This window comes from Sarcophilus harrisii, chromosome 1 (genome assembly GCF_902635505.1).
Source record: "Sarcophilus harrisii chromosome 1, mSarHar1.11, whole genome shotgun sequence".
Classification (NCBI taxonomy): domain Eukaryota; kingdom Metazoa; phylum Chordata; class Mammalia; order Dasyuromorphia; family Dasyuridae; genus Sarcophilus; species Sarcophilus harrisii.
The window spans coordinates 586,807,877-586,827,157 of record NC_045426.1 but is presented as its reverse complement, the minus strand read 5'-3'; the positions used below and the strand labels follow the sequence as shown (position 1 = coordinate 586,827,157).

The window sequence follows — 19,281 nt, the reverse complement described above, 5'->3', positions numbered from 1 at the left end:
CCCTTAAGGAACAGCTGAGGAAGGAGCTGGAATGTCCCCCACAGTGACACTGGACTTCTAACTTCCTCAAATTAGACTTTCCATTTGTCTGCTTAGGGCATTTTCTCTGGTTGTCCTCCAACTCTGAATGCTCTCCCTCCTCATCTCTACCTACTGCCTTCCTTGGATTTATTTAAATTCTGACTAAAATTCCATCTGCTATAGGAAAGCTTTCCCAATCCTTTTTAATTATTGTATCTTCCCTCTTCTAATTTGCCTAATTATTCTACATGTAGCTTGTTTGTACATATTTGTTTGCTTGTCTCCTCCTTTAAATTGTAAGCTCCTTAAGCAAGGACTATTTTACCAACTTTTTGGTATTCCCAACACTTAGCACAGTGTTTCTCACAGAAGCTTATTAAATATATATTGACTGAGTCAGCTATCAAAGTGATCTTCCTCAAACACAAGTCTGACCATATCATTTCTGCCCTACCTCTACTCAATAACCTCAGTGGGCTCCCTATTACCTCCAAGGTCAAATATACAATTCTCTGGTTTTCAAAACTTCACAACCCTCCTTTCCATCTTTTTCTGGGCCTCAGACTTTTAAAAACTTTTTTTCCTTTCACATGTTCCAGTGTCATATTAACTACCTCACATACAGTACTCTATTTCCCAACTCAATGTGTCTGAACTCCTTGTCTTTGATGTCCTAGAGAGATGTCCTAGAGCAAAGGACTACTTTGCTTGATTGTATTTATATTTCTAGTGCTTATTATATAATAAGGATTAAATGCTTTATCTATTTATGTGTCTGAGTTGAGAGAGGGCGTTTTCCCATCCTGTAATTCCCTATATCAATGAAGTGACATCTCTTATGCTTTGCTAGTTAGTTATGCATGTATTGAAGTCTTGGTGATGGGAGTTCCCATAACTAAGAAATTAAGCAAGCATAAGATTTTTTCTTCATGTATTAATTAGCCTGAAGAATTAATGAAGATTAAATGAGACAATAAATGAAAAGCATTTTGCAAAATTTAAATCACTGATACAAATCAGAAATTTTTAATCTAAGGTCTGAGGGTTTTTTGTCTTAATATTTTGATAACATGAGTCAGCTAGGAGGCAAAGTGGATAGAGTGCTAGGCCTGGAGTCAGAAAGACTCATTTTCCTAAGTTCAAATCTGTCCTAAAATGCTTACTAGCTGTGGGACCCTCTACAAGTCACTTAACTCATTTTGCCTCAGTTTCCTCATCTATAAAATGAACTGGAGAAGGAAATGCAAACTGCTTCAATGTCTTTGCCAAGGAAACCCCAAATGGCATCATGAAAAGTCAGACATAATTTAAAAATGAATGTATTGAGGTGAGTTGATTTCCGTTGTATCTCATTTTATGTATTTAAAAATAATATTGTGAGAGGATATTCTTAGGCTTAGACTGACAAAGGGGTTCCATGACACAAAAAGATTAAGAACCCTTGCTATACTCTATTAGTATTTAAAATTGGTGCAATCAACCAGTGTCCCACAGACCTGGAAGATTGGTCAGCAAAAACTTTAAAAAGCCTTTTAAAAAAATCTCTTGTCCTCTGTGTGTTACAGTTGAGGGCTCAAGAAAATAATGGTTCTGTGGTCTAAAGAAAATACATCTCATCTTCACTTGGATCAATAGTACTCAGAAGAGTTGCACTCATTCCAATGTGTGCACTTAAAACTTCAGAGGCTGCCATAAAAAGAGAATGGAGAAAGAATGAGAAAGCTTGGGTTTAGATCCCATACAGTTACTTAAGAGCCAAGTAACCCTTGGCAATTAATCAACACATTTTGTTAAATATCCTATGTGTTGAGGACTTGGAATTCAAAACCAGAAATGAAAAAGTCCTTGCCTCAAGGACTTTATAATTTACTTGAGCAAGGCAACAGGTATATATAAAAGTCACTAAACCACTCAACTCCTTAGATGTCAGTTCCACTGTCTAGAATTTAAGAGAATTAACAGCTTGGTATTGTAGTAAATAAAACTCAGGACTTACAGCTGTGAAAACCTAATTTCAAATATTAAAAGTTTCAGAAGCTTATTTTTCTGTGTGACTCAATGTACCTCAGTTTCCTCAACTATAAAATGGGGATAATAATAGTACCCACCTCTCAGAGTTATTGTGAAGATTAAATGAATAATTTTTGTAAAGTCCTCAGGACTGTGCCAGACCCTGTTCAGTAGATTCTCATTGTTGTTCAGTCATTTCCAACTCTTTGTGATCCCATGGACCATACTGTCCATGAGGTTTTCTTGACAAAGATACCAGAGTAGTTTGCCATTTTCTTCATCAGGGGATTAGGGCAAACAGGTTAAGTGGACTTCCTCAGGGTTATACAGCTAGTAAGTGTCTGAGGGAGAAAACGTGTTAGGGATCATTCCTTTGGATTATTGTAGCAACCTTCTGCTTGATCTGCCTGCCACAAGTCTTTTCTCCATTTTAGTCCATTCTCTACTCAGCTCTCAAAGTAATTTTCCTGCAGTGAAAGTCTAATCATTGCATTCCACTTTCCTCTTCCCTATATAATCAACACCTCCTCCACTCTTCCTCCTTTTTCTACATCTCTTCCTCTTCGTCTCCTCCTCCTCTCCTCTTCCTCCCTCTTCTTCTACTCTTTTCCTCCTCCTCTCCTCCTCCTCCTCTTCTTCTTCTCTCTTTTTCTCCTTCTCTTCTTTTCCTCCTCCTCTCTTCCTCTTCCTCTCTTCCTCCTCCTCTTTTCCTCTTCCTCTCCTTTTCCTCCTTTCTTCCTCTTCCTCCTCTTCTCCTTTTTCTTCTTCTGCCTCTCTTCTTCCTCCTCCTCTTCTCCTCTTCCTCCTTTTCCTCTTCCTTCTCCTCAGGTTCTTCCTTGTCCTTCTCCTGCCTTGCTATTCCTGGCACAAACTACTTTCTCTTGATTGGGCATTTTCACTGATTGTTACTGATAGAATTCTATCCTTATTTCTTATTTCTTCCTCCTGGATTTACTGGAGCTTGCTCCTGGATTAGGAAACCTTTCCTAATTTCTTTTAATTATAGTGTTTTCCCTCTATTTTAATCTCCTACTTATCTTCTATCAGATTGATTAATATGACATAAAAGAAAAATTATAAATGTTGGAGAGGATGTTGAAAAATTGGGACACTAATGTACTATTAGTAGAATTATGAACAAATCCAATCATCCAGAAGAGCAACATAAAATTATGCCTAAAGGAATATAAAATTGTGCATACTCTTTGACCATTCCTACGTCTATATCCCAAAGATATTTTTTAAAATTCTTTAAAAAAGAAAAGATGGATGGAGGACCTATTTGTATAAAAATATTGATTTGTAATGGCAAAGAATTAGAAATTAAAGGAATATCCATCAATTGAGAAAATGACTGAATAAATTGTAGTATATGATAATGAGATATAACTCTACTATAAGAAATGAAAAGCAGAATGATTTCAGTAAAACCTGCAAAGACTTTTATGAACTGATGCAAAATGAAGTAAGTAGAACCAGGAGAACATTATAACAGCAATGCTGTATAATGATCAACTGTGAATGACTTGGCTAGAAATATAATGATCCAAGACAATTCCAAAAGACTCATGATAAAAAAATGCTATCCTCTTCCAGAGAAAGAACTAATGGAATCTGAATATAGATCAAACCATAGTAGTTTTCACTTTTTGTATTTTTTGTGTTTTTTTTTTTTTTCTTTTGGGATCTTTTTTCACAACATGACTAATATGGCAATATGTTTTCCATGGTTGAATATATATAAACCTATATCACATAATTTATTATCTTAGGGAAGAGAAAAGTGAGGAAAGGAGAGAGAAAATTTAGAACTCATTTTTTTTTTTGCACAGGCAGTTCATTAATCTACAAAGGTAGTGTGAACATGACCAGTGAAGTGCCCCCTAGACACCAGCAGCTCGACAAATTTGGAACATTGTGTCTCTCATTTTTTGTTTGTTTCTTGTACATACAGGTTATCGGTGGAAAAGCACGTTAATGTTGAGGATGGAACTTGTATGTTACATATTGTCTTTATTTAATAGTTTTTAAAAATACTTTTCTGAATTTTTTCTATTCTTTTAGAATAGAAAATCTTTTTTTTTTTTTTATTATAATAACTTTTTGTTGACAGAACCCATGCCAGGGTAATTTTTTACAACATTATCCTTTGCACTCACTTCTATTCCGATTTTTCCCCTCTCTCCCTCCCCCCTCTCCCCCAGATGGCAAGCAGTCCTATATATATTAAATATGTCACAGTATATCCTAGATACAATATATGTGTGCAGAACGAAACAGTTCTCTTGTTGCACAGGGAGAATTGGATTCAGAAGGTAGAAATAACCCAGGAAGAAAAACAAAAATGCAAACAGTTTACATTCATTTCCCAGTGTTCTTTTTTTGGGTGCAGCTGCTTCTGTCCATCATTGATCAATTGAAACTGAATTAGATCTTCTCTTTGTCAAAGAAATCCACTTCCATCAGAATACGTCCTCGTAGAGTATCGTGGTTGAAGTATATAATAATCTCCTGGTTCTGCTCATTTCATTTAGCATCGAACTCAAAAATTTTTGTAAATGCATGTTAAAATTGTCTTTACATGTAACTGGCAGAAAATATCTTAAAAAAAAAAGTATTGAAACAGTGTTCAAGACTTGTTTGGCTCAGGAAACTAAGGACTATTAATTTTGTTTCTCATCTCCTGACTACAAAATTAGTTACAAGGTTTTGAGATTGAAGGTAGTTCTCAGATGATTGATTGGTGGACTAAGTGTAATATGAAGCTTCATTTACCTGAATCAATTTGAAATGTCCTTAATTCATAGCCTTATTGAATATTCTTCTTCCATGGCTATGTAAATCTCCTTTTGTTAAAAGTAAAAACTATGAGTGCCTCATCTTGTTCCAGTATGGATCCTAAATAGTCAGGGAATTTGACATAAGTAATAACCAAAAAATAGCACTATAGAATAGCAACTCTTTTTGGTGCTGACCAGTCATTTATATGGTATGCAAGTTGGCTTTTCTTTGCATGTTTGTTTAAAATGAATATATTAGCAAGAAAAATTACATATTGTAATTAGTTCTCTTTTGAAAGACAAATTCTAACTATTTTACTGTTTAGGGATGTGTGTGTATGTGTGTGTATGTGTGTGTGTGTGTGTGTGTGTGTGTGTGTGTGTATCTGTCTGGAGAGAGAGAGAGAGAGAGAGAGAGAGAGAGAAAGAGAGAGAGAAAGATGGAGGGATGGAGGGAGGAAGTTGAAAAGGGCATAATAAACTTCTTCCAATCCTTTATTTTCTTATTTTTATTCTGCTCTCTAGCTTCCTTTCCCAAAGATTCCATAGCACCTAGCAGCTGCTGGCCTCTATTTCTCTAATATTCTACCTTTCTTCTTCTCTGTTATGATAGTGTAGAAAGAGATTGGATCACTACAAAAAATTTCCCCTTTGTATTGACCCAATCTCTTTACAAAGGGGAAATTTTTTTTTCAGGGTTATATAATGGCAATTTTGAAATGAGAAGAAAACTTAGAAGTGGGAGTCAGTTTCCTATAAATTAATATTTTGGCAGATTTAGAAGCTATAGATACAACAAAAATATTGGACCTACAGCTATTTTTCTAGACTGGTGATAGCTCTAGCTGCCAAAAGAAGGTTTTGAATTTTTTTTTCTCTTGCACCTTTACAAAGGTCTTTTTTTAAAAACCAGATACACATTTCTTTTTCATAGTGTGACATTTAGTCAAAAGTATTGGGTTTAATTTACCTTATGTTTATGGTTATACAACTAATCACTGAGAATATAAGACCTCAATAGGTCTATTGTTTATTAATTTTTAGAAAACATTTATTTCCAGAGAACAAATTGCAGCCTTGAAACCTCTATCCAACCAAGGTGTCTTCCAATTTACCTTTAAAAACATATATTCTAAGACAGTTTTAACCATGAAGATAATTTGTTTTTTGAAAATGGTCTGCTAAACTTTAATGTCAATCTGATCTGTGAAATGATGAAACATCCATTTTGGTAAAATAGAAAGAGTTCTAGGACTATGATTTGAATCCTGCCTCATTAAATGAATAGCTATATAACTTTGGCCAAGTCAATTAAAATCTCTGGGCCTCAGTTTCCTCATCCATAAAATTAGACTAGGATGATCTTTTAAGTTTCCTTCTAGTTTAAATCTGTGATCATATGCTACTATGCTCCCCAGTATCATAGAAAGTATCCTTTGAAAAGCTCAAACCAAAAAAATTCCCCATTGATTGGCAAACTTTCCTGAAACATTTTTTAGTCTCTTCTGTCAAATCTGCAATAACATGAGGCAGATTATTCAAACATTCACACAGAAAATTTATGTGGATAAAAAATGTAAATTCTCTATACTATCACATGACTCTAAATGGGTAGCACATGAGCTATGAGTATCAATATGTACATGTTTAACAGTAACTATAAACAATATGACTTAGATTTAGCCAGAATTGAGAAGATAGACATTTTGATGGATCAATCACATTTGAGAAAAGGTACAGTGAGCTTAAATTATTATATTATTCAGCAAAAGTCAATCCATTTAGAATCAATATTCTAAACTATAAGATGGTGAATCACAGAAACACAAGATCTTATTATAATCAAAAAGAAAAGTAACTCAAAAGGGAATGGAAATGTTGGGCAGTATATTACTGACAATGTAAAATACATCCTTGATGGCATTTTACATGTGTATAGGCATATTGTGTGTGTACACATATTTATCTCTATCTAATTTGCTAATTAAAGGGAATGCTGAAATAAGTTCCAGCTCAAACTGACTGGAAAGAGTGAGTCATTATATTTTCACTGCAAGGATTCCATTTTGGAAATTGGCAAAAGACAGATCAATGCTTGGTTTATTTTTTTGTTGTTTTTCATTGGCTGGATCAGTTATGAAAAACTGAAAAGAAAGGGGAGGGAGTGGAAAGCTACTAAGCTATACAGAAGGATTCCCTGTTGTCTGTATACTGACTTAAAAATCATATATTAACATCTTTTTATTTATTTTTGTTAAACATTTCCCAGTAACATTTTAATCTGGTTTGGGCCTAGATGTTTGACGCTTTTGGTCTAGATTTAAGAAAATGATGGAGAAAATTTTAATAATGCAGATTGGACTTTAAAATGTGCTGTGTGAACGTTTTTTTTTAAAGGAAGGGAGGGGTTGAAACCAGTTGTTACCAATTTGCTTGCTTATATTCTAGGGGTAAAATTAATGCACATCCCCATTAGAACTCATCATGTGAGGCTTACTGGAGATTCTTTGGCTACTTCCAGTGGTGAATATGACTCAGTGTTAAAAGACTTGGGTTTTGGGATGAAGAAGCTCCTTTGCTGCCAAGTAATCTAATGTTTTCCTCTGTTCAACGACAAGGCAAATTTCAGAAAGTATTAACCACTGAGCCAAGAAGGTTCCATTCAGTCCATTAAAATGACTGACTACAACAGCTCACATTCTCTTTTTCCCCCATATCCTGCTTCCATGTGTCTGCCCATAGAGGCAATGGCTGGATCCCAAGTATGTAAGATTTCAGTGAGACCCTCTATTATACTTCCACCATGTTGGCCTTCACAGTAACTGCTCACTCATAGCAGCTTCTGATCATACAGGTAAAATAAAGTCAAGATTTCAACGTCCTGGCTTTGATTGTATTCACATATATGTACACATACACATATACACACATACACATGTATTAAAACTGTATAACTTGACTATATCAGTTGTTAAAATTTGGGAAAGCTGGCTACTCAGCAGTATAAGCCTCAAGAGGATTTTTAGGGTTCACTGTGAATTATAATAAAAGAATATTAGACCTTGACAATTATTTAGGTTGTTTTAATGAGAAAGTCAATCAACCAAGCAACAAGTATTTAATATGCGCCAAACACTATGCAATGTGGATACAAAGACAAAAATGAAATAGATCTCACCTTCAAGGAGCTTTCCTTTTTTCTGTCTCTATCCCTTATTTCACAGATAATTCAGATCAAATTTGGTATTTTGTTTATATGGGATTTGGGGGCAAATTATTTTCTGTATTTTTATTTGTAGATAGAATTGATTTCAAAACACTGTTCCTCTTCCCCTTATAAGGAAAATGAATTGCTTGACTGGCAAGACATCAAGTCCTGTCATCTTAGTAATAAGTAGATAACAATCCAAGGGCAAGGTTTGGGGCACAACAGTTAAAGTCTAAAAGAAACAGAGCAGAGCCAGTGAAAGAATGTGTGGGACCTGGTGCGAATAGATGTTAAAAACCCAAAATGAATAAACCTACCAATCTAGAGCTGGAATGGCTTTCTGAAAGTCATCTCACCTATTCCTCATTTTTTTGGAGATGAGAAAACTGAGTGCAAGGTTACACACACAGTCAGAATCAGAGATGATATTTGAACCCAGGTCTTCTGATCTCAGAGCCAATGCTGTTTCTAGTGTAAGTTAGACCTTCTTCCACCATATTTGACTTCTCCCCATCTCCATCCCTTTTCATTCAAGGGAAAATACTTAGAGGACAGATCAGATACTTGACTGTGGTCAATTAGAAAAGTAGAATAATAAAGAGAGGTGAGAAAGCGCCTTTAGTAAAGGAAAGGAGTGGCTTTAGGTCGACAAAAGACCTATTTCTCTTCAATTTAGGACATCTTAGGGCATCATTTAAGCTAAGTCTTACTTAGTCTCATCTTCAAACCGAGAGATTTGTACTAAGTTATCTTTATATTGTCTTTTGCAGCTCTAAATCCTATGATCTTTAGATGCGTGTTTACCAAAGCCACGGATAGATTGTCCCATTATTTTTTCCTTTACGTCTAAATCACTCACTAGGGGGCGGGGCCAGCTAGCTAAGGTTGGGGAGGTAAGCAGATCCCTGGTGGAACTTGGACTTTTCACGTGGTTGGGTAATTGACTAAGGGCGTCCAGTTGCTTCTGAACTCTCCTACAGGGGAGACACCTTAGGATCCCGCTCCCAAATGCAATTGAATCCCATCTGCAAGAGGTCTCGGACCGACTAGTTGCGGGAGGGAGGCTATCCAGTGTGTATTTGTCTGACCTTCTGCAGTGGCCATGGCTGCCCTGCCGCGGCTCCTCATTCGCGGGGGCAGGGTGGTAAATGAGGACCGCTCTCAGCTGGCCGATGTGCTAGTGGAGGATGGCGTGGTGCGGGCTTTGGGGCCTGACCTCCTGGCATCTGGAACTTCCACCGAGGGGTTGCGGATCCTCGATGCCACCGGCAAGCTGGTGTTGCCCGGAGGCATCGACACTCACACGCACTTGCAGTTCCCTTTTATGGGAACACAGTCCATCGACGACTTCTACCTGGGCACCAAGGTACTGACCATCCGTTCTCCTCCCTCCTTCCGACCAAAGCAATCAGGAGCCCGGGACTGTTCTAGTGGAAAAGGGTGTAGGAGGGTTTCCTCTCAGCAGGGCATCAGCCGCAGATTTCTGACTCCAGAACTTCATTGCATACTCCCTTCTGAGACTCCAGGAGACCCCTGGGAACTGGCTCCTTGGCTGATCAGTCGGTTAAAGTTAGTAAGAGCCCCAGGAATTCAGGAAACACTTTTTTGCTTCTTTCTGGGGGGATGAGAGTTGGGGTGGGGATTGGGATTGGGAAATGGGAATCTGCTGTGTTTACATAAAGTGAGGGATTTGAAAGCAGGGCTAACTTGCACCACTTTTGTCTTGGCACATTTGTCTGTCCGTTTGCCATCCTATCTGAACTTTCAAATAGAGAGGGAAGCTTCTCTTTTCATGCCTTAGGACTTCTTTTCTATTAACTTAGAAAGGATCCTTCCTCTTGGGTTACAGATGTTCGAAACTGGTCTCTTAGTAATAAAAATAACAATAGCAAGCATTTATATAGCATTTGAGATTTGCCTGGCACGCTACATAATCATCACATTTGATTCTCACTATGATTCTGTTCTAATTTTTGGGGAGGAGAGTTTTGTTGGCTGAAGACCTGGGCCAGATCCGTATGTTCTTCTCAGAGACTGCTTCTCCCGGAGACACCTCTCTCCAGCCCCTGACCCTTTTCCCATGCTAGGGTTAGTTACCCTTCAAAAAGTTTCAAGGAAACTAAGCATTGTGGACTAGCTGGCAATCTGAAAACTGTCCCGTCTGTCCTTGCTCCTGCTTTATAAGAAACATAGGAATAGCTAATGGGAAGCCAGAGACTACATAGAAATAACTTCCTAGCTCACTTGCCTGCCACTATATAGATGCAACCTAGTCTTATTTGTTTTTCCTTTCCTTCTTTCCCTCCTCCCCAGTATTTTGCTTCTAAAACAGCCCTTCCCCTTTACAGTTCCTCACCCTTTCTTATACTTTACCCTTTCTACTTCTGTTCTCCCTTCTATTAGCCTCCTCCATCTTGTCCAATTTGTCCACGGAATTGATATTGCTCATTGGTTTCAGTATGAAGAGAAAGACTAATAATTTTGAGCTTACTTCATTTTACTGCCTACGTAGATCTGAATCTTATACACAATTCCAGAGATTGTCAAGTGGTATTACCTACAGTCAAAGAAGCAAATCTTAAAAGTCTCCAAAAGATATGAGAAGAAAGGAGACTCTTAAAGAGTCTCCCCAAAGTCAGTTATTTTTGATCTCCAAACATTTCTCTAAATCAGAACTTGTAAGTCTAGCCTTCTTGGATTATTCCAATTTTGATTGTAATATTTTGGAAATGCATGATCTAGCATGTTTTCTCGAGGTAGCAAATAATCTAGTTTATCAATCTCCATTGGAATTTTCCCAAGAACTATAATCAAATGTTTGAAAAAAGTACTCTATCATGTATTGTGTTTATAATCCCACAGTCTATTTTTCCTGTTTAAATTTTTTAAATTATGAATTTAGCAAGTGCCAAATAAAATTAGCGTTTCCATATATACAGAAAAACAAAAAAGGATATTCCATGAAACTACAAATCTTCAATATATATGATAGCCTTTAAAAAAAATACAAATTCAATCTGTAGCTTTCAAAACTGTTCTGCTTATCTGTGCTTCTTTCTGAATTTCCTTCTGATATCTGATTTTTTTTTTAAAGTTGCCTCAAAGGAAATGAAGATTAAAGCAATTTGGTTTCTACATAACCTCCATTGGATTGTAAAAGCTGACAAAGAGGGAAGTAACAAATACTGGAGGGACTGTGAGAAAATCATTGCTGATGGAACTATGGACTAATTCAACTATTTTGGAAAGTAATTTGGAATTGTGCTAAAAAAAATCATTAAGCTGAACACATTCAGTTGATCTAGTGATACCATTATGTGCACATACCCAAATATATAAAAGAAAAAAAAGACAGGTATAAAAATATTCCTAGCAATTTATTCCATAGCAGGGTGAAGAAAAGACCCCAAACCCCAACAATTTGTCTACTTGGAGAATGATTAAAGAATAAGATATGAATGAATGTAATTGAATATTGGGTCATGATAAATATGGACAGTTTCCTCAGAAACTGAGAAGACTGACTTGAATTGATGCAGAATAAGTAAGGAGAACAATTCATAACATGATAACAACATCGATTATAAAGAAAAATAAGTTTGAAAGACTTGAGAACTGATCAATGCTATGATAAACCAGTAAGTAGTTCAAAACACTAAAGATGAAACATGCAACTTACTTCTTTTGTCAGAGAGGTAATAAACTTCAAGTGAAAACTGATATTTATATTTTTTCTACATGGACAATGTGGAAGTTTATTTTGCTGGATTACTTATTGGTTATGAAGGTTTTGTTCTTTTTCATTGTTATGAAATGGGAGTTAGGGGAACACAGGAGTAATATTAAATGTTTGTGTAAATACACAAACAAATAAAAGTTGCCTCATTGTCCAATAGGTAATTAGCCTTAAGTGCTCAGTTGTCTGATTCAAGCACACCTTTTAAGAGTTTCAGCCCTTTACACTTATAGAACAATAATATCCCATTTCATTTATATACCATAACTTATTCAGTCATTCCACAACTAATGGGCATCTACTTAGTTTTCAATTCCTTGCTACTACAAAAAGGGCCGCTATAAACATTTTTGCACATATGGGTCCTTTTCCTTTTTTAATTTGGGATACAGACCCAATAGAGACAATACTGGATCAAAGGGTATACACAGTAGCCATTTGGACGTAGTTCCAAAATATTTTCCAGAATCGTTGGATCATTTCATAATTCTACTAACAATGTATTAGTGTCCCAGTTTTCCCATATCACCCCCAACATTTACCATTATCTTTTTCTATCATTTTAGCTAATCTGAGAGGTGTGAAGTGGTATTTCAGAGCTGTCTTAATTTGCATTTCTGTAATAATAGTGATTTAGAGCATTTTTTTCTATATGACTAGAAATAGCTTTAATTTCTTCACCTGAAAATTGTCTGTTCTTATCCTTTGACCATTTATCAATTGAAGAATGGCTTGTCTTCTTATAAATTTAAGTCAGTTCTCTATATATTTTAGAAATGAGGCCTTTATCAGAAACCTTGGCTGTAAATTGCTCTGTTCCCCCCAATTTTTGGCTTCCCTTTTAATCTTGGCTGCATTGGTTTTGTTTGTACAAAAACTTTTCAGTTAATCAAAATTATTTATTTTGCATTTCATAATCTCTAATTCTTTCTTGTCCATAAATTCATGTAATGTCTAGGTTAGTTTTCTGGAGGTCTTGGGACCAACCTTTGTTTCAGCAGAATAATCACCACGAGAATAGTCAGGGATAAGGTCCAAAGTCTTTATCATCTCCTTCACAGTCTGTCTCCTTCTCCTGGGGCCCAAGGTAGCTTTCTGGAGGCCCTCTGGAATGGGTATTGGTTTCAGTGTAGGAGGCAGGAGAGTCACCAAGACAGCCTCCATCTTGAAGTCTGTGTCTGGCTGAGTTTGTCCCAGTTTATATACTCTATTACAATTATAGTATTACAGTATACTGAGTACAAACCAATCATTATATCACTAGAGAACCATTATTTGTCGTAAGATTAAATCAATTCTACTGAATTAGAGAACTCACATGCTAAATGAATCATTGTCTTATCAATTCCACTGAATTAACACCTTGTTGTAGCATTAAATTAACCATACTGAGTTCCTGCCCTTTACAAATTCATTCCTTCTCCACAGATCTGAGAGGTAAACTATCCTTTGTTTTCCTAATTTCCTTATAGTAATACCCTTTTTGTCTAAATAATGAACTCATTTCCACTTTATCTTGGTATAGTATATTAGGTATTGGCCAATGCCCAATTTCTGCCATACTATTTTCCAGTTTCACAGCAAATCTTGTCAAATAGTGAGTTCTTATCCCACAAGCTGGAGTCTTTTGGTTTATCAAACACTAGATTACTATAGCCATTAACTATTGTGTTTTGTGAACCTAACTTATTACACTGATCCACTACTCATATTTTTTATCTCGTATCAAATGGTTTTGTTGACTACTGCTTTATAACTTTTCTTTTAAATCTGGTACATCTAGGCCGCCATCATTTGCAAATTTTTTTATGTTCTTCCAGATAAATTTTGTTATTTTTTTCCTAGCTCTATAAAATAATTCCTTGGCAATTTAATATGGCACTGAAAAAGCAGATTAATTTTGGTAGAATTATAATTTTATTTTACATATATATGTATATATATAAGTTCAGCCTATCCATGAGCACTTGGTATTCTCTCAATTGTTTAGATTTGACTTTATTTGTGTGAAAAGTGTTTTGTAACTGTATTCATATAGTTCCTGGCTTTGTCTTGGCAGATAGACTTCCAAATATTTTATATTATCTATAGTTATTTTAAATGGAATTTCTCTTTCTTTCTCTTGCTGTTGGACTTAGTAGGTAACATATAGAAATGCTGGTGATTTCTGTAGATTTATTATGCAACTTTGCTAAAGATATTAATTGTTTCTAGTAGTTTTTTTAGTTGATGCTCTAAGATTCTCTAAGTATACCATCATATCATCTGCAAATGGTGATAATTTTTTTTCCCACATTGCCTACTCTAATTCCTTCAATTTATTTTTCTTCTCTTATTGTTAAAGCTAACATTTCTAATACAACATTGAATAGTAATGGTGATATTGGGCAATCTTGTTTTCCCTTGATCTTATTTGGAATGCTGTCCTTTAAAATCTTGATTGGTTATTTTATTTTCCTTGGTTCTTATTAAGTTGCTTTCCTTAATAATATTATTATTTTATAAATTGTTCTGGTTCTATTCACTTCACTCTGGATTAGTTCATACTGATCTTGATTTTTCCCCAAATCATTTCATAATTTCTTATTTTATTGTTAAGTCATTTTCCAAGACCATGCATACCATACCACAATTGAAGCTATTTATCTTATAGATGGGAAAATAAAGCTGGGTGGCAGTAGGGAGTGAGGATGGGCAAGTAGTTGTGCTGAAAAAAAAAACAACACAGTTTTTTGTTTCTTTTTTGTTTTTAGTCTCAGAATTCAAGAACAATTTTATTCAATTTAACTTTTCTAGCTTGTAAACATATCCATAACAGCATAGTTCCTTCTGGCCTCTAACATGACCCCTTTACTCCAGATAATTTGAGATAAGATTTATAGAATCTCAGAAGAAAAAAAATATGTTAAAATAGTATCTTGGTTAACCTTCCAGAATCATTGGGTAACCAAGTTATTACCCTATTTAATCCTTGATTACTCCCTTTATTCTTGGAGTTAAACCAAGGCATCTCCCCCCTTCTGTTCTGTGATTAGTATAGTGCCTGGCACAAGTGTTGGTTGACTTTATGCCTAAGATAACTTGATTTTTTCTCAAGGAAAAAGAGTGGGTACTATCAAAAATGCTTTAAATGGATTGAATGACAATGACAAAAATTAAATTTGGTTATCATCTTTAATACATTTCTCCTTTTCCCTTGATTGATTATCACTTATCTTTTCTAGGGGTTTTATCAATGATTTTATAAAGAACTTTTTAGAGCAGAAAAATACTGTTTCTTAATATAGAGAGACTGCTGGATCTGGGATCAGAAAAAAACTAAGTTCAATCTAGCCTCAGATCCTTTCCTAGTTGTCACAGTGACCTTGGACAAGTCACTTGATTTCTGCCTGCCTCAGTTTCTTCATCTGTAAAATGAAAATAATAATAGCACTTACATCACAAGTTTCTGATGAAGATACAATGAGATCATATTTGTAGAACACTTTATAAATCTCAATGTGCTGTTACAATTAGTATTGTTAAAATTTCTAGAGAACTTTAAAAGGAGGGTTTTAATATGATTACACAATTATCTTCAAGAATTTGTTGGCTTGGAGGGAAATTTAATTTGGACAGAACTAGTGATTAAGAGTGGATGAGATCGATTTAGAATTGATGTAAGGAAAATATTTCCTTAACAATTATTGTCCAAAAGTAAGCTGCCTTAGAGGGGTCATGTATTCTCCCTTGCTAGAGATTCTCAAAAAAAGTCTTGATGAGTACTTGTAAATGTCATGTAGAAAATTCTTTATTAATTATAAGGTGGATTTAATGACCTCTGAAATTCCTTCTGACATTTGTTGTTGAAGTGAACTCTTATCTATTTGTGTTGTTCAGTCATGTCCAACTCTTCATGACCTTGTGGGGTTTCTTGGAGAAAATATTGAAGTGGTTTGCCATTTCCTTCTCCAATGGATAAAAGCAAATAGATTAATTGAATATTCCAGGATCACCCAATTAGTGAAATAAGGCCAGATTTGAATTCATGTTTTTGTGACTCAGGAGCAGTGTTCTATTCACCGAGCTGCTTCTTACATACATGAAGCCTTGCCTCATTATTATGACTCAGCTATTACTCATTTCATGTCCAAAATTTACCTCATAATTATTTTGTATAAATTTTCTACACAACATACAAAATGACTGAACAACAATATTTCATTGTATTTTTGTATATTTTGTGAAATTATATATATCCTGATTATATTTCAGTCTGGTTTTGGTTGCATTGGAGAGTGTCCACCTCTGGTTTGAAGGATCTTATAAAATACTTTGTAGAATTTTGCTATAACTATATATGTTGAAGCTTAATCCTCAATTATGTTTGTGGTGATCTCTTTGCTTATATTCACTGCATGAGTCTTGTATGATGAGGTTATTAAGTGTTCTACTATAAGTCTTTCTTGGGGCAGCTAGATGGCACAGTGGATAGAACACAGCCTCTGAAATCAGGAGGACCTGAGTTCAAATCCAGCCTCTGGTACTTAATACTTCCTAGCTGTGTGACCCTGGACAAGTCACTTAACTCCAATTGCTTTAGTGTGTGTGTGTGTGTGTGGTTGTTGTTGTTGTTTTGTTGCTTTTGATAACATTTATTTTATAGTTTCAGACTCTTTGTGACTCTATTTGGGATTTTCTTGGCAAGAAGTGTAGTTGTGCTTTTCCATTTCCTTCTTCAACCCATTTTTAATTTGAGGTATTGAGATAAACAGGGTTAAATGACTTGGCCAGGATCACACAGCTAACACATATCTGATGAAAATGACTCTTTTCTAATTGCAAGCCCAAAGCTCTATCCACTGCGCCATCTAGTTCCCTTTGAAGACATACCCCAGAGAATCTGGTCAGGCTATTGAGAAGACTTGAGATCATTTTATACAAGGATTATTTGTAGGTACTAATAATATTTATCCTGGAAAAGAGAAGATTGAAAGTATGATTGCTGTTTTCAAGTATTTAGGGAGCTTTCATGAAGAGGGATACATTATATTCTATTTGGCACTAGAAGACAGAATTAACATTATGATTGGAGTTACCCAGAAGAAGATTTAAGCGCCATAAAAGAAAAAAAAAAAACTCACTAATGATTAAGAATGATCCAAAATGGAATAAATTATCTCAAAGGGTAATGAGTTTCCCATTCTTTAAAGTCTTCAGGAGAAGGATGGATGATCCCTTGTCAGGAATGTGGGTGATACTATTCCTCTTCAGGTATACTGTTAATACTTGATCCCATCCCTGCACATGTACTACCTAAATTCCTAAACCAATTAATTATTGCAAATACTACCCATTTTTTCCATTATATCTAAGAGGCATGATCTTAATTTTAAAATTCTTTAGGCCATATTTACTACAAGGAAAACTCCTTGAAGTCATTATTTTCTTTATCTTAGCATATTTTAGATAAAAGAATCTTTGGTAAACTGAATCGCACCAAATAAACAGACTATTTTTAATAGAAAACATAGAAGAATATTTAATGAGAGACAAGATAATTTGTGGAGATAATTTTGAGAGAAATGTATAGCTTAATATAAACATACTAATCCATCAAAATGATATTTATAAATTTTGAAAACAAACACATTTTAACACTAATCCTAAAGAAAGAAATTGCATATTCATGAAAAAAATTTATGGAATCAAATTACCTTTCTTGGCTTCAGTCAAACCTGCTTTGACATGCAGTTATATAGGTGTTAAAATAGCTAGTGGGAAGGTAGGGAGGGGAAGGGGGGAGAGAATGGTGGGGGGGGGGACAGAGACAGAGAGGCAGTGAAGAGGGAGAAAGAAAGACAGAGAGAAAAAGGGGGAAGTAGAGAAATTTAGAAAGTAGAGAAAGGAAGAATGTGTGCGTGTATGTGTGTGTGTGTGTGTGTGTGTGTGTGTGTGTGTGTGTGTATGTATCATTAGGAAGTATCCAGGGGCAAAATAAAGAATAATACTTTAATTCTCCTTTAATTCTGTCTTGTCACAAAGAATAGCAAGGTAAGACTTGTGCTTCCGGAAAGGAAATGGAGGCTCATACTAAGATTATTAAGTCCTACTGAATATTTCCAGGCTAGTCAAGCTTCTTTTTTTATAGAATTTATGTTCCTCATCATGTTCCCTCCATGTTGAGGGGGTTGCAAGCAACAACAGACCAGCATTCCAAGTTGTAGAGCAGATTTAAGAGTTAATGAAGATATTCTTTCTTTTCAAGGGACAGGTCAGTTTTGGATTAATATGGTCATCCTAATCATTATAACAATAAAAAGTCATATATTCAGTCCAGTTACATGAGTTGATGATGTATATATAAGTGAGGCAGAGGTGAATTATAGTGTCCTCTTCACTCCAAATAAACTTGGTGTCTAGTATAATTAAATCTTGCTTAAGTTGACCAAATAAGCAGACTTCTAAAAACATGTTGAACAAATTAGGATTTGAGGTCCCTTCAAATTTTTGAGATTCTTTGATTACAAGGAAAACATTCTGGATCAAGGGGATTCTTGCAAATCAGAAATTGTCTTTAAGGATCAGGGCCCATGAGGAATTCTTGATTTTTTTATTCTTCTATGCTGACTCCATAGATACTCTTAAAACTCTGAGGATCATAATAAATGATTCTCACAGGATGGTGTGTGTGTGTGTGTGTGGGGGGGTGTAATGCATTTCCAGGAATACATGTAATAGGAACTGGAGGCATCCACTTACATAATTTGAGCTTTCTAAATCTGGGATTTTTGCTTATCGATACAACTCGGAAGTATTTAAAGGCAATCACAGGACTAAATTTATTGGGGATAGTAAGTAAATGGTGAATGATGGAAGGTATATTCTGAGGCTTCAACTACCTATCTCAGAAATAGGACAAAGAAAAAAATACCATTTCAGAAATGCTTCACCTTTGTACTACAAAGAACTGTAGCACTGAATGTGATCCTGATGAAAATGATTTGCTTAACTCCTATTTCTCTGAGAGATAACAGAGGCACACTTATGTATACTTGTACTCACCTCTTCTAAGGACGCAAATATGGTTATCTAAATTAATTGAAGTCAAGAAATTCAGAGGGATATGTCATAGTCTCATGAGATGGCTAGACTAGAAACTGTTTACTTGATTAATCTATCAAGCTATTCATTTATAAACCTTTATAAATAAGAGATATTGCTTGCAGTACTTTATTCATTGATCACTGAAAGGTAAAGATATCCAATTTAAAAACTAAAATATAGGTCAGTGAAAGGTTACAGATTTTTGAATCTAATATATGTCAGAAGCTGGTTTATGAGTTAAAATTGATTCACCTAATTATCAGTAAAAGCTTTTTCTCCTGAAATAACTAATGAAAATAACTTTGTACTTAAAAGAAATCATATTTCATTTCTTTGACCTGTACTGAATTACAGTAGCCTTCTAATAATTCAATATCTGTGAGTGAGGACAGTACAATTTTTTTCAATTGAATATCAAGAATTAGATAAACCTGAAGGAT

At 35.2% G+C, this 19,281-nt stretch overlaps 1 protein-coding gene across 5 annotated transcripts in view; it reads left to right on the top strand.

The window, feature by feature from the left end:
• Window positions 1-19,281, top strand: part of DPYS (dihydropyrimidinase) — a 136,378-nt gene that overhangs the window by 15,125 nt on the left and 101,972 nt on the right. For 2 of the 5 annotated variants that reach the window (XM_031947106.1, XM_003760314.3), the window contains exon 1: window positions 8,952-9,385. The exons of the other annotated variants lie outside the window; for them this stretch is intronic. In XM_031947106.1, the coding sequence (XP_031802966.1) occupies window positions 9,122-9,385 (264 nt within the window). In that variant the 5' untranslated portion in view covers window positions 8,952-9,121. Of the gene's footprint in view, window positions 1-8,951; window positions 9,386-19,281 lie in introns of those variants that run through there. 5 annotated transcript variants of the gene reach the window in all.